General features: G+C 36.2%; 1 protein-coding gene across 21 annotated transcripts in view; it reads left to right on the top strand.

Annotated features, from left to right (window-relative positions):
• camk2g2 (calcium/calmodulin-dependent protein kinase (CaM kinase) II gamma 2) overlaps positions 1-16,848 on the top strand; it is a 57,872-nt gene that overhangs the window by 15,740 nt on the left and 25,284 nt on the right. For all 21 annotated transcript variants that reach the window (XM_014005137.1, XM_014005157.1, XM_014005145.1 and 18 more), the window contains exons 3-6: positions 7,147-7,206; positions 9,870-9,924; positions 10,995-11,060; positions 13,533-13,605. In XM_014005137.1, coding sequence (XP_013860591.1) covers positions 7,147-7,206; positions 9,870-9,924; positions 10,995-11,060; positions 13,533-13,605 — 254 coding nt within the window. The remainder of the gene's footprint in view (positions 1-7,146; positions 7,207-9,869; positions 9,925-10,994; positions 11,061-13,532; positions 13,606-16,848) is intronic.

Below are 16,848 nucleotides of genomic sequence, written 5' to 3'. Positions count from 1 at the left end.
ACCAGGCAATATTATCGTTTATCGCAATAAATTTTGAGACAATTAATCGCCCAGCAAAATTTGTTATCGTGACAGGCCTATTGGTAATCTAGTCATTATCTTTACAGCAGTTTTTTTTCTTCCTAAACATTTCCAAAACAGACCTAAAGCTATGAAATATCTGAATAAAATCACTTGTAGAGGGGCTGTAGCTAAAGAAATGTCTTAATAAAGCAGTATTAAGATGTAACCCCACCCACCACTTTTCCATTTGTCTGCCCGCTCTGTGACTCTCACTTTCTGTCTAATTCTATTTCATTGTCTGTGTTTGGTGATGCAGTCAGGGCCAGGTCACTGTGATTCAGGCCTGTAAGCTGGAGGAGGATTGGCAAAGTCTATTTATAGTCCTGTCAGCTCTGGGCCACACTGACCTGAAGTCAGTATGTTGCTCTTTTTGTGTGTGTGTGTTGGTTTTTATGGTTTTTATGCTATTATTAATGAGTTACCTCATTAATAATAGCATATTACAATTGTATTTATTAAGCTCAATTTCAAGAACTCTGTTACAGTTATGAGATTTTGCTGATGTTAGAACTAGGAGATATACCTGTTTATATCGAAAACCATTTTAAAATTTTTGTTGAATGAATTTGTTGAATACGAGCATACCAGTTTAAATGGCCTGAATATGGTCAGAACATTGTCACGCCTGCCAGTAAACTGTTACGTTGGGAACACTAACGTACAGCACTACAGAGTGCACATGCAGGAACTAGCAGCACAGGGCAAGCTAGTGTCACTGTGGGAGCAGCCTTCTCAATAACTGGCAGCGGGTGGCGATTCCTTTGCTTACATTGGCTGACAAAAACCCTACCAAAAGAAAAACATTTTCGCTTAAGTAAATGTGTCTGATAATGATCTTTGCTCATCCCTCCTCATTCATGACTGTACCTGCCTCCCCTCATTGTTAACCTGACGTAAGCCCAGAATGCGTGAATCTAATGTCTACAACCAGGGAAAGAAGAAAAGACAGGAGGGGAAAACGCAACACAGAGTTACAGTAAAAGAAAAAGTCTAGAAATTCTATCTGTGTTGATGAAAAAATAACTTCACGTGACCACAGTTGCTAATCAATCAGCAGCATTTGTACATTTTAACATGAGCCTGAGTGGTGATGAAAAAACAAAAATACTGTCCAATGATACTGTGATACAGATAAAATTTGGTCATACCGCCCAGCACTAGTAGACGTTTTACATTTGAGTTTTTATAGTTTGGGGGGAAGTAATGATTTTATATAGGTACAGCATATTTAGTTTTGTCCACTGTTTGTTTCTTTACAATGCTCATGGAATCAGTATCTAAAAGTTATAGGTGTGAACAACTGTGTTTGAAAGTTGTGCAATGCTGGCATGAGTGTATGTTAGATTTATTTATTTTATTTTTCTGTTTGCAGTTGGTGAACGATGGTGGGAGCGATGCTTTTAGCTATGCTCTCACAATGCTATATTAATTTACTTGACTGGTGACACAAAAGGTTTCTGTTGGATGTAAAGACACTTCACTGGGAGGGGACAGATAACAACAATATTTGCACATAAATGCACAATGCATTTTTTTTAATTAATGTGAAAATGGAAAAGTAAACACAGGAATGCCACTCCTACTGTTTACCTTTTTGTATGACATAATCCTCCATTTTATTCTGCAAAGGATCCAAAGTGATGTGTACTCATATACATATACATATTTTCAGTGGTGGGCAGCACTAATCCAAAAATTAGCTCTGCAATTTCTAAAGCGCTTATGAAAATAGTTAGGTCTGCAACTTCAAAAGCGCTTATGCCATAGAAAAACTAGCGGAAGCTAATTTTAAAGCGCAAGTTCTATTTGACACTTACTAGCTGGGAACAATTCATGTACAATATATGCACAACACTGCCAACTAGCGGTGTATAAACCCTTTTACAGCTTAATTCTACAACCGCCGATTGCTGGGGATGTGATTTCATGAAACAGACCTTTGGTGTAAAATTTAAAAAGTTGTTGAGGATTGCTAGTTCAGCTGCTTCTTTGTCTTTTTCATTTGTTTGTTGTAGATTTTTCATTAAAGAAGCATCAATAAAGTAATTTTAAAATTGTTTTTTGGAAAACTGAAGCAATGCATTCTGGGTACATAACGGATTTGATTTGTGACGGGAAACGAAAGCATGGAGAACAGGAAACTATCTTCACTTCGAAATAAGAGCTTGGATTTTAAAGTTTTCCATGTAGTTGCTCCAGTTGACCACTAGATGTCTGTCTTCGTCAGCATAACATCTTTAAATCATTTCTGGGTCTCTAAAACCGTTGGCCGATAGCTTCGATCAATTAAGTCAAGTATTTAGCTCCAGCGTTTAAACATTTTTTTTAAAAAGGAGCTCTGATTATAAAGAAAAATGAATCAATACATACAAAATTTTAGTATGGATTACAAACGTTAACTGTTTTGCTGGGACTTCTAAGCATTGCCTTCCTGCTACGTAAGCAGACACAAAGCATTGTGGGAAATGAGAACCGTGACCGAAAGCAACAGTCAGCAAAGATGTACACCTTCCCAATAAGTGTGTTTATCTGGGAGGGGAGCTGTTGGACAGATCACGTCTGTTGTGATTCATTGACAGCCATTCCTTCCGCTGTTCAAGATAATGGTGACTGGTAGGTAATTAGTTATTAGCGGTACTGCATTTTAATTTTAGAAAGCACAAATCCACTTATGAATTATAAAAATTAGTAAGACCACTAAAGCGCAAACGAAATATTTAGATCCGCAATTAGCGGATTTGCGCTTTAGCGGGCTGGTGCCCACCACTGCATATTTTTAAGCATATTTTTTTATAGTTAGAAAAGAATCTTCATCCATATACGAACTCACATTCCTCCTAAAACGCTAAAATATTAAAGCCAGGCCAATAAGTCTCCAACAACTTGGGTGTGAAAAAACTACGGTTGTTAATGCTTCGATGAAATATAAACCACATTAAAAGACAAAACAAAAAGTACAATTGTATGCCTATTGATTCTTCTAATTCCTACTCATTTTTTTATTTAACATTAACCATTTTATCTCAATGTGACCACACAATCAAAACTTAATGGTCAAAATCGACCAGTATAAAAATCTTTTAATCATGATGTGTCTGTAATTAGTAGCTCATCATGTTTAAACTGTCAAAACTCTTTTTGCAGCTGGCCTAGTGTTTACTTTGGTAATAATTTAAGTATTGTCTGGCACCATCACTGCAGGCAGAGGTTATTTTATGTACATTAGGGGAGGGGTATAGGTCGTTTCTCAAAAAGGGGGTGTAGGCTGAAAGAAACCATCCATCCGTTCATCTTGTGATTCATTTTGTTTTGAGTGTCAAGATGAGATAAGCTGTGGGTTGGGTGAGTAAATGAAAACAATCACTTACCACACCTTTGGTCATCACTCAGTCCTGTTCAGCTATGTGTTGTGCACTTTTCTTCTGTTGTCTGAAGAAAAATAACCCCAGAATACATTTTTATGTGCATCTATATCAAGATTTATTGAGGGTCCATGTGGTATTCTTTGGCTTCTGTCCAACCCAAAGCTAAATCTTAGCTTTGCAGATTTTAAAACACAATGAGAGGGAAAAAAAAGCAGTAGTCACCTAATATTAACACTGCTTTACTGTGGCTGTTTGGATCTGGAGAAGACCGGTTTATGGTTAGTCTTTCCTAACTATTTTAACTTACCCTATTTTTTAAAATTTAATTTCAGTTTCTTCATCTTAGAAATTATTGAATTTAACCCCTATTTACTTGTCATGCTTTTGAAATTGATGCTTGTTTAAATGCCACTCAAATACATGATTTGTAAACGTGAATTCTCATTGTAATTTTGAAGTGAAATCTGATAGGCTTGCTTGCGTTTGAATGAGAGAAAAATCCTAGAAGAAAAAAAAAACAGCAAAAAGATTGCAGTTTTCCGACCAATAACCATTCTTTGAAAAGTCTGACCTGCCAATTCTGATTTTGGCTGATACAGATTATTTATTTGAATAACTGACAGAGTTAGGTGTTATAAAGTCACAATACTTCTTTAATGTTCCAATCTTATTTTATTGAAAAACATTAAACAATGTACTTGAAACAGTACAAACTTGTTTTAGCTGGACATTAGGTAGTGCTTACAGCAAATCAAAAGGGGTCAGTGGCTGATTTTCAGACCTTTGTGGAGATAAGATAAGAAGCCAATTTTTCCACCAGTCTTATCTAAGTATTGGCTGATCTCCCAAAATTAAGGAAATTGATGCCGATAAATTGACTGGCTGATTTATTGGTGCACACCTACCAGTTACCGTTGTTTAAATAAAATGATTTTGGTTTTCCAAAGTGGATTTTTAGTCAGTATAATAGTAAGAAGAGTTATAAAACAGTTTTTTAATGCAAAGTTGCCATCCCCTACTCAATGTAAAATTAATTGTAGAATTACCATCTTTGGGCATTTCTATGTACAATAAGTCAGATGGTTCTTTTATTTTTTTATATACATCCTATTAGTTATTTGAATATAGAAATAAGCCAGTTTTTCTGTATTTATCCCTGGTTTAGCGTTAGTTTGCTGTCAATTTTGTAGTTAAGTTTTATAAAATCTGAATATTTTAAAAATGTGTTATCGTTTTACAGAAATGCTTCAGTTTGTATTTTTAAACCCTCAGCTGACAAGACTATTTGCTGTCATGATAAAGCTGTCATTTTAGGCCAGTGTTAAAGAGTGCTGCAGTTTTTTCAAGGGGATCAGACTTCTAAGAATACGAGCAACCAAAATAGCTTTTTATAGCTCTGAGAAAAAGGTACCTTAATGGGCCCCTCAGTGCTTGCTTCCAACGAGTGTCGGAAAAGTCCTTTTGATTTCTTATCCCTTTAAGCACACCGGTTAATCAAGATTTTTATGGTACGAGGTCTGAACAAAACTATAAGCATGGTGCTGAATAGGAACTTGAGTCAAAAGTTGCTGGTACTTTTCTTTTTGTAACATTCTGTTTATTTTATGAGACATTTTTCAAACTATAACAGTTTTTATTATTTTTAAGTATACCGCTCCAAAAACTTACATCCTCAGCTGCTAGTGCCAGGTCAAACCTAAGGGGGGAATTGAACAGTCGTTATTTTGTATGTATACAAGACCACAAATTGCATGTTAACATATTAGTCATATAACTCATTTTCCACTGCTTTCATGGGGCCCTCAGCTTCCAAGGAAAGAATATTTCCATTTCACTCTCCTACTAGTGTTTTTCTGGTCAAACTAAAGTCTCTTCTCTCAATCCCTCTAACTGTGGATGGATTGATTACATTCAACATTTCTTTGTTTTATTTTTGTGTGAAATTGGGATCATTTAGATTTGAACAGTTGCTTGTATGACACCAGTTGATTGATGGCTCTGCCATCAAAACTGCTGACTCAAGTAATTGTTGCTTTTTGATTTTCTGAATCATCAGGAAGTTAGTCATCATAAATGTTTTGCCTTTGACAAGTTTGCACTAGAATCCCTTCTCCGGTTTTGTCATTTTCTCCTTTCATTTTTTGTTTTTCATTTGATGTTTTTAATCTTACTTTTTTTCAATTGTGAAAGTGAATAAAAGACATTTCAATTAACTCTTTGGTCAGACTTTTGTTTACATTACAATTAGGGTTGGGCGATATAAGCAAAAAAAACAACAACAAAGATTGTGGCATTCAGCCAACATTTACAGTAGCATGTAGCTGATGTTGTGACCTTGGTCTGCATTTTCTGGCTGTCCTAGTACTTGGTGTTTCATGTTTGTAGGGTTAGGGTTTGCATTAGTTGCTCTGGACTGCCTTCCATCATTAGACTCACATGCCCGCCTGATAGTGGTATCACAAAAACACATTGTGACATATCACTAATTGCAGTAATTGGAAAGTCGCAAATATTAATTGTTGACAGATTTTCTGTCCGTTAATTTATATGAAATGATTTTACCCATCTGTAAGTACAACACAGATGAATTCTGACATTGTTAGTAGTATTGGTTAACCTCAAGTGCTTCACTAATGCCATTCTTCTTATATGTAGTCAGTTGAATTTTATTTTTTTGAATATACGTAGTCTTTTTTAAATAGCTTTTAGCTAATTAGACACCATAACATAATCCAAAGCCTTGTTTGAGATGGTCAGAAAGGTTAGAATTGTCCAATCTCTCCTTCTCATTCAGCCAACCAAAACTGCAAATACAGTATGTGCTTGGAAAAGTGAAACCAGCAGCCCATCTGTTCTTCGAGAATAGCAGCTGTTAGGTGACAGGACGCTCAGGACGAACTTGAACTCTGACATTCTGCAACAGGAAGTGTCATCCTTCATATCCATCCACTGTATCAGTTTTAAAAGCAGTCTGCCAATCAAAAACACACAGCTGCACATATACCTAGACATTTTCATCACGTCCTATAGTCGTTAACTGGACACGACTTAAATTAAAACTGGATCCACAACAAGTGCAAAAAGCTTGAGCTCCTATTTTGTTTGTGTGTGTCATTAAATTGTGCTTCCTGTTTGTTGAGATGTTAATTAAATATTAAATGACTGTCAGTTTTAGTATTTCTACTGTACTTTGCTGTTACCATTATGTTTGGTTGCTTTGATGGTGATGATCAAATGGCAGAATTAGAGCAAAATATTGTTCTGAGTGAAGCAGAGACCGAGAACAAAAATACAAACACAGAACATCTGTGTGTTTTTATACAGAACACCTAATCAGTTGAAAAATGTTAATTAAATCTCAGTCACTCATGTAGGCATTTCTAAAAGTTTCCAACAAGATTTCAACGCTTAGTGGCTGGAAGTCTTCATCTTTGAAAAACTAAACAAATTATTTATTTATTAGGCATAAAGTCTCTCGTCTCTGTTGAGAAGTGATTAAGGAAAAGCTGTTTTCAAAGTGTGCTGCAGCCACATTGGCCCGTCAGATGCTAATGATGTTTATGTGAACTGAATGGGGGTATGCTTTTCCATGTTGTCATGTTCAAAGGTTTTTCAAGAGGTTTTTAGTGTTGAATTATCTGGTCATTGTAGCTTATTGCCCAATGCTATGGACAATGATGCTATATCTTTGTTTTCTCTGCCTACTCTTTGTCCACAGATCACCAGAAACTGGAGCGGGAGGCGAGGATTTGTCGCATGCTTAAACATCCAAATATAGGTGGGTTGTCTTTTTGATTAGTTAACATCTGGGATAATTTAAATATGTTACGAGATGTAGATAAAACTGTTTCATGACTGCAAAAACCTTTTTCTTGTCTAGAGAATTCTGATCTGAAGTCCCACAAATACAAAACTGTCCTTGTCTTGTTTAAAATGGGCTTTACTTTTCACTGCTGCTTTTTTTTAAATGTATTTAGGGAATGCTTAAACAAAGTAAAACAACAGATCCAAAGAAATGAAGCCTAGTGATTATGAGGATTTTTGTTAGGGCTAATTATTGCTTTGCGTTTATTCTGTTTATTCTCATATGTTTCACAGGAAAGTGTTGTCTGACAGAATTAAGATTTAAGTTTCTTGTGAAACTTGTACTGTGTTCATAGGTTTTTCAACATCAAATGAGTGTAAATATGAATTATCAAGCCTTTAAAGTTTGAGAGCAATACATTTGAGGTATATTTTTTGAAGAGAGAACCAAAAAGATGACTTTTGGGACAAAACGCAATTCTTCTGCTAAGTTTTCTGTTTTTTAGGCTTAATTTTCAAGAGTTATTAAACCAAATTGACTATCACATTATTGTGTCTTCGTCCAAGGATGGCAGGCTAGATGAACTAAATATGAACAAGTTGGTCTACAAACAAAAACTGACTAAGCCTAGGGTTGCAGACATTTCAGGCATGTTCATTTCTTACTTTCACTCACTCGACCTCGTTGTTTTTATTTGAGTTGACTGACTTGACTTTTAAAGTCTGTGGGATTTGCTGGACTCATTATGTCTTCCGTTAATCCAGTATGGATGTGAAAATGGTCCTTTTCCCTTAAACCTAGAACTGCTGGTGTGTTGTTTCATTTTACACAGGGTGCTAGAGATTGGCATCAAATCAACTGTTTCCTCCTTGTTTGAGTTTCATTTCAGCCTCGTTCAGTTCAGACTATGCAGAACTTGCTTTTGGTGATGGTCAAACTAATCTGTTGCCTGCTACTGTTGTTATGTTTCTGTGTGGACATTTGAATAGTCCAGCAACAGCTAGGCAAGCACAATGAGTGTCCTCCAACAGAAGTCCAGTCAGCTATGTTCATCTGTGCTTTTTGTTTCTCTGAAGCTTAAGCTTGCATAGGTGTTTTCCTCAATGTTGCTTGCATCCCTTTATCTCTTTGAATGACTTAAATTTCTGCACCACTGGAAATCTAGAAGTCAACTTTGCTTGAAAAATGAAACGCGTCAGGAAACCCTGCCCTAAAGCAAAAGCTGCCAGATAGATTGAAGATTTATCAAGTCTAGAACTGTCTTTGAGCATTTTGAATCTGTAAAAACGTCTTACATCTTCAACCTGTCAAACCTTTTCTACTCATTGAGTGTAGCATTCAGAAACAATGGGCCTCATATGCAAGAACCGTTCGTACTCACAGATTTGTTCTTAAATTGTGCGTACGAGTGATTTAGGAGAATTTGTGGCTTTCACCAATGGGTACGGTGCGCAACGGTGTGGCTTCTGAACAAATGAAAATGATTTAACACAGTTGTTTATATTTTTAGCAGCTCTTTTTATTCCACAGCTGACCTGCTAAAAATAACAGATTTTCTTTTCTGGATCTCTGACAGACGGACTTCAATCTCTGAACTCGTAAAGTTTTTCTTATTAGTTTTCGCTGTCATTTTCACGAATGGACACTTCCTTGTATCTGAGGCAAGAAACATAGCCTTATACGGTGTTTTTGGGGTGGTATTTATGCTAATCTCCTCTCGCGTGCACGAGCAGCTGGATACAAACAGGTGGAATTTACGCAGCTCATTTACACCCTTTTCATGAAGATAGAAAAGTTTGTTGAATCTGACGTGACATGTTCATACGAACCCTTTGTACGAACAAAAGTAAGAGAAATTTAGGATAAGAATACGAACATGTTCTTGCATGAGGCCCAATGGCAGTGGTCTTTATGAGAGAAAGTAAATGGCAATGTTTCTTTGAAACATAACTGCTGATTCCCTATGTCTATGTGTGGACTTGTCCTGGACAAGTCCACACATAGACATGAAGAGTATGATAAAATCTTAAAGGCTTTATCCTCCTCCATTGTTGTCTTCTTCCACCATCCCACCCCTTCTCTAAATTATAATTTCTCAGGTACTCTTTTTTTTTTTAAATACAAAATATGACATGCTCTTAAAAAATGATAGTAAAGCACATTTTCAGACTTTTTCCAGGAACTGAATCACTCAGTTTCTCAGAAACAACATCTCATAAAGCATCCCCACACAGTTTAGAATTTGAACATGTTCAGACGGTTCCTAACATGATTTTAGTCATAGCTGTTCTGTAACCTTTACATTTTGTCTTTAACCTTCAGATTCCTAAAGAGGATTCTTTATCTTTGAGATAAATACAGACAGAATGTTACTGCTGCTGGTATTTTCTTTATTAGTACATGTTCAACAATATTAACATTATTTAGCAGAAGAATGCTATTTAGAGCAATGATAGTAAATTGAGCATCCACCTCATTAGTTAAAAGTAATCTTCTAGTTAGACCTTCTGCCTCAACATGTTCCCAGAAACTTCATTTTAACTGATGATTCGTTGAGGTTTATAGAAGTTAATTCACACAATCAGTGTTTGACCTAAATGACGGATTTTTAATTGAAGACTTATTTTTTTCTTTAGTGCGACTGCATGACAGCATTGCAGAGGAAGGCTTCCATTACCTGGTCTTTGACCTGTAAGTAAAACACTTTAACACAGACTCACACAGGCACCCTGCTCTTAACTTCAGCTTCACTTTAAAAAATAATAAAAAAGGTATAAAAAAACAGCACAAAGATGGGTTAATATTGAAAGTTTGTGACTTCAGAAGTTTATCTGGGTCAAGTTTAGTCCACGAATAAAATAAATAATTAAAATAAAGATTCATCAAGAGGGACATGGTCTCTTTATCACATGATGAAATGCTTTGGATAAAAATATCACAGTGAAGTGAAGATATTTAACTTCTGTTTTTGGAACTGCTCTGTTTCTGACACATTTTATACTTTCAGTCTATCTTCTAATGCAATTTCCTGTAATTGGGAGCAAGCACAAAATTCTAAAAACTGTCATTTTCATTGCAGTAAATAGAAATAGTTTTGCAGCACATTTGTTTTCATCTGCTGAAATGTAATTTACTATTATGTTTATCAAATGTCAGCTACTTTTACATTACCTTTATTTAATCAGATGAAACCGCTTTGAGATCAAGACCTTTTTTTACAAGGCAAAGAGGTCAGTCAGTATCACACATCATGAAATAACAGTTGAAACCTAATATTAGTGGTTTGTACTGATGCTTTACATCAAGAAGATATGGTCTCAATAGGATTTGTCTGGTTAAATAAAGGTTAAAAATAAAATAAAAGTAACAGTATAGAGTTAAAACCTGCAATTATTTTATCAACATACTTGGTTTTTAAGTTAAAGTTTATGTGTGTGATATAATTGCTTTTTTAACAGTGACTCCAATCTGCTTAAAAGCTTTAATGAAATCTTATTGGTCTAGTTTATGTGGTGCAAGAACAAAACATAGATTAAAAGAAAGCTTGTAAATGTTTTTTATGAATTGTTAAGTAGTTTCTGAAAGCACGAGTCAAGCCTGTAAAACTGAAGTAATGAATCTAATGACAAACATAACTCAAAACAAAAGTACACCTTTGATATGTTTTAATCGCTTTTTCTGTTGCATGTGTTCTTTGTATGTATATATTGCTTTTTTCTCTGGGATTTTCAGAGTTTGTAACAAAACTTTTCTGTCTGCAGAGTCACAGGAGGAGAGCTGTTTGAGGATATTGTTGCTAGAGAGTACTACAGCGAGGCAGATGCCAGGTATTATTTTTCTTGCACATGCAAACATTGCTTTTTCACAAGTGGTGCTTTCAGCCTTTAAAATCACTGTGTAACTACTTGTCTAATTGTTCAAATGGACACTTTTAGTGCCCAGTTTAAAATGTTGATGGCAGCTGTTTGTAAAAATCCATGCTGTTCAAACAGAAAAATGAAGTTCTGAGAGCAGAAAATGTTCTGCTGCTTGAATCTGGATTAATCCACTTTGCTGCTTCAGTAGCAGAAATGGAGCTCGTGGTTTCTGGCAGTACCAGTGTATGTTTTATTTCCAACCAAGTAACTCAGGTCTTTTAAATTTAATTTCATAAACAAATAACGGCAATGCTGCTCTTGTGCTTAAAACATATTTTGAGTTTCGAGTCAAATGTTGCAACAAAACCTGCTCTGTTAAACATTTGTCTAAGTTGTAGCAGTGTCTAGCCATAGATGAGAATTCAAAAGATGCAAACCACTTCGTGATCTGGTGTTTTGAAAGTTGCAACAACTTAAACAATATTAGACTGAGTTCAAATGAGTAAGATCAGCTGAACATTATATAATTTGTAAAAAAAAGAGGCAAGCAGAAGATGGAGTTGGCTGAGTGTGTAAAGGATTTGGGAGGTGAGTCAATTTTTAGCCTAATTTGGACACAACAGCAGGATCTTTCCTCTCCTTCCCAAAATTGTTTTCTCTGCATTTTTCTGCTGCTGACCCTGACTTCAACTTCACTGTTGCCAACTTAAATTTATTATTTAAAAACTGGCAGCATCTTTAACTGCACATTAGACCTGCAGAAGCACAGATATGCAAACTCAAGGACAAACTCCATAAAGACACTTCCTCTTCTCTGCCTCCTCTGCTTGCTTTCTCTTATTCAGCTCCTTTAAAACCCTGCCTTTTGTTTGCCCACAGGTGTAGCTTGTTTCTGCAAACTGTGGACTTTCTATCAGGAGCCTATCTATTTGATTAAGATGCAACAAAGTTTCATTAAATCTTTAAAAAATGCATGTCCAAGGTGAACATTGGGAATGTCTTCAATTAGGGATCTACAACATTTAAAATAAAATGAACATTTTTGCATCTAATTAACCCTCTAACATTGATAAACTTAAACTTAAATAAGGACCAGGAGAAAAGGGCTGATTAATATGCCAAACTGGTGGCGTGACCTTTCCTATTTTATCCACAATTTCCCCCTGAGCTGTTGCACGCATTTCCTCCTTTCACTCCACATCGTTCTTCGTTTATTTTGAAGCAGTTATGAGGCATGATGGGTTAATGCTGCTAACCTTGCTTAGCTGAGCTGTGAGGTTGAGCAGCCAAAGCCTTTCCTCTTCCTACATCCCCCAGTATTTGGTGTGGCTCTGCATCAGAGTTCAGTTAAATGATCAACATTTAATCTGATGGATTTTCCATTAGTATTGATCACGTGTTTATCACAAAATATATTGTTGTTGATTTATTGCCCAGCTGTAATTTTAACCACAATAAACTATCAGCATCATAGTTTTGGGTGTCATGACAAACTTCTACTAACAGGGAAAACATATTATCTCCACACATTTTACTACAAATGGTGTGGCTCAGTGTGAGCGAAGTGGAGTGAAACCTTAACGGCTTTAGTTCCGTCCACTTTTATATCAAAAGCACTAAAACCTTCTGTGCCTCCTTTATACCAGGTGCCCCATCAGCAGCCACCGAGGAGATACAGTTACTGCCTTTTTCTTTGCCTTTCAAACTTTTATTAACAGCCTAACAAAAGTTCTGCGGCCATGTTTGGCCTCTCAGAAGACGTGCACTAAACTGATAGCTTTTGGCACTCCATTAGAGTTCACATTTCTCCATGAAAGCCCTGTCTGCTCATCATGGTTTGCATCACTTGACTCATCACAGCCTATTAAGTTGGACAGGAGCGGAGTTGATGTCCTGACTTTGCTGAGTAGAGATGTTTGTTCTCACTTTAGTGACCCTGTCCTTGACTGTCACTGTAATTTTATCCATCCTTTAACAGCCTTTCGTGGCTTATTATTCCCGCAAACTTATCAGAAGTTGTTGTGTTTGGAGACTTTCAGCATAGAATAAGTATAGAGTTGCTTTTAGCAGCTTTCTTCAATCGGAAATTGAAAATCACATTTTTATTGGTAATCAGTAGCTTGTTTGTGCTGAAAGACCAACAGAACCAACACGTGGCTTTCCAGCCCATTTTTATTTTTAGCCATATTTTTTCATCAGATCAATAAAATAGGCCAAGCACTAAAGCAGGTGTAAGTAGAAGTGGCAATTATATTAAAGCATTTCTTTTTTTTAAGTAGATTGATGCAGAAAAACTAAAACTTATTAAAGTGTACATAACGGACCAAGGATGAGGACTTTTTGTTTTGCTTTGTGTAATATTTCAAAACGCTCCATTCTGCACCCTGCTGTCATCTTGCTGCTGCGGTTTGATCGAAGTGTTTTGTCTTTTGTCTTTTTCAGCCACTGCATCAATCAGATCCTGGAGAGCATCAGTCACATCCACCAGCATGATATTGTCCACAGAGACCTTAAGGTGAGCCACCTCGTTCTAGTGAAGATCATTGGAGGAGCTTTTATTTCGTCACGCAGACTAAATGTACAAAAGAAATTGTGCACACCAGCAACTGGAGTCTGATTGAGGATGAAAGGTGTTTGTGCCGATCCACAACAGGTCTGAGATTACACGCGCAGCAGACGTCACGCGGTGACGCTAAGAACAACTTGAGGGATCGGCGTCGTCGCTCTCCTCAGAGGCTTATTCCTCCCATTTTTCTGTTCCTATTCCATTTCTATAAATGCAGTCCCTCCTTTTTAACATCTGCCCACCCATCCTTTTTCTCCATCCCTCACCTCCCTCCCTCTTGCGCTGCTGGGAGTGACGAAAGCAGACCAGCTGCTATTAATAGCACATCAGTGGATGAGATGACAGCTGGTGACGATTTACCTCACAGAAAGATGTGGACACCCCGCCAACACAAACTCTGCCGCTTTGTGGTTTTTTTTACTTAATCTATGAAGATGTGATGGAAAAACTGCAAAAATGATCTGAAACTAAAACACATGACCTTAAATCATTTTACATTGTCAGACTTTTAATCTTTAAATAAAATATTACTGCTTGGTTTGGGAAATAATCAGTCCAATTAAAAAGATATTTTAAATGTATTTGTTTACTTCATTACTTGTTCATAACCAGATAGAAAGTTCACCAATATTTCAATGTTTGAATGTGAAGAGAGTTCATACAACCACAACAGTGCTGGACTGAAATGCAGGTTTAGTGCTTGTCTCTGCGTGCATTCAACAAAGCATTCAGCAAGTATTGTTAAAAATAACTACTTCTTCAAGACCTGACCCCGCCTCCAGGCATGACATCTTTTGGGGGGCACCCAAGGAGTTTATATAGAACAGCTGGAGTGTGCAGAAACCACGTGACCGTGTGATCGGCTGGTGAAGCTAATGGCTAACACAAAACGGGCAAGTCTCTGGATTTCCCATTACTGTACATGTTGACAACAGAGCAGAAAAAAAGGACTGACGGTGTAGAAATCATTAAAACTGTTAATAATAATATTAACCCAAGTATTATTAATATTTTACAGTTTATATAATCTATCTAATGTTTTAAATAATGTCAGAAAAGCTGTTTGTGTTATGGATTTATTAACAGAAGATAAACAGGAAAACATCTCATTTTACAACACAAGTCAGCAGATTTGATCTTATTTAGCTCAATGTGATCTGAGCAGAACATAATGTAACAGTTTAAAATTAAAATAATCTTATAAAGTCGCTGTAATCACTGTTATTTATTGAACTGGTTAGCAGATATTAGCTTGCGTAGCATATATACAGAGTGTAGTGTTGAATCATGCAACAATTTAACACAAACTATTAAATATTACTTTGTCCTCTGATTAATATTTAGACCTACAGAGTGTAAAATAATATTATAAATGTGAGTATTTTTAGGTTCCTGTTAGAGGAACCTGACCTGTTGAGAAGATGGTTAACTAATAGAGACAAGTTTCATCCTATAACCAGAGAACATTTTCTAACTGTTGACTGGTAAATATAAATATTCTTATTTTTATGACAGTAAGAAGAAATAATAAATATACTTTATTACAAGCTGAAGTCATCATTTTTCAACTAGCTAAAGTCTAAGTTACAGGCTGACTTCAGGTCTGGTTTAGATCATTGTTACTTATAAATTATATATATTTCTGGTATAAATCTGCTGTTTTGATTGTTGAATGAAATTAACATAGTTATTTATTGTAAAAACATGACAGATAATCTGTGAAACAGATCTGGTTCAGCTTGCTGTTTATCTTTTAGTTTCTATGGAGGCTGTGAGCTGTTGTCCTGTTAGGTCTCCGTTTCTGCTCCTCCATGCTGTCACAGACGCTACCAGTGTACAGTATGGGCGGGGCTCAGTCTAGTGATCTTATTCAAATCTATGGGGGCACCCTATCCCTGAGGGGTCAAGCCTCCAGACACTTTTCCTGCATCTAGTGTTAAAAACAGTGATTTGACAAAATGTTGTCAGTATCTTCAGGCACATATCTGCTAAATAAATATACTTCCTGCCCTGTGTAGCCATATTTTATAGCCACCCAGACCAGTCTCTACATAAAATCATCAATTTAATCTCAAAAATAATCACACAATAGTTTATAATAATATATCATGTTTCGCCTAAGAACAACTACAGAATGTGTGGTGCTTTTAAAAACCAGTAAGTAAACAAACCCCAATAAACTTCTCCACAATGGCTTTTGTTTGAAAGTTTAAAATTAAGTGATTTTGGTATGGGAGAAGACTACAATCAAGCAACCTCTGAACCTGTGCTTCCAAAATGACGGTCAACAGAAAGCTTGCACGGTTTTGTTGTACGTGTGAACAAGCTGTGTTGCAGTGGAAAGCCTTGTGAGGTGCTTTCAAAATGTAATTTATACAAACGACGTAGTTCCCCTTGGAAAAAAAACTATGGTAAACACTGAGAGCTTTCACCTGCCATCAGTCAGACAGGACAGCACGCCCTGCTCTTCTCTGATTGGGTAAAACGTGTTTCTCTTTATTGTTTGAAAGAAGTGTCAGTTTAACGCTTCTATCATGATTGATTGAATGACTTTAAGAAAAAAAACCTTTTTTTCCTCCCTTCATTTTCTGATGACAGAAATCTATTGTGGCTGTGTCAAACTTAAATCCATGAAATGTATGGAATGCTTTTTGCAATCATACAAAGAACTGCAAGTTCTACAATAGTTTCATTTGAAACTTCAAACACTAACATTGTTCATCTGTTTTTGGCTTTTAATGTCCTCATAAAATCTCTGAAAACTTAATAATTATTGTCTCAGAGAAGACAGTTCAGGCTTTAGACCTTTTATCATTATTGCAAGAAGAATTTGAATAATGTCTACTTCGGATTGTTTTACAAAGAGTCTCAAAATCCAAAGTTTGGGAACAAACTGTGCTGACAGCATTTATCAGATGTCTTAAAGACATTAGCTCAAATGGAGGGTTTTAGACACAATGGGCCTCATGCAAGAACATGTTCCTATTCTTATCCTAAATTTCTTACTTTTGTTCGTACAAAGGGTTTGTATGATCATGCCACGTCAGATTCAACAAACTCTTCTATCTGCATGAAATGTGTGTAAATGAGCTGCGTGAATTCCACCTGTTCGTATCCAGCTGCTCGTGCACGCGAGAGGAGATTAGCATAATTACCACCCCAAAAACACCATATAAGGCTATGTTTCCTGCC

The sequence above is a fragment of the Austrofundulus limnaeus genome, unplaced genomic scaffold (genome assembly GCF_001266775.1).
Source record: "Austrofundulus limnaeus strain Quisiro unplaced genomic scaffold, Austrofundulus_limnaeus-1.0 Scaffold28, whole genome shotgun sequence".
Lineage (NCBI taxonomy): Eukaryota > Metazoa > Chordata > Actinopteri > Cyprinodontiformes > Rivulidae > Austrofundulus > Austrofundulus limnaeus.
This window is presented reverse-complemented; position numbering and strand designations above follow the sequence as displayed.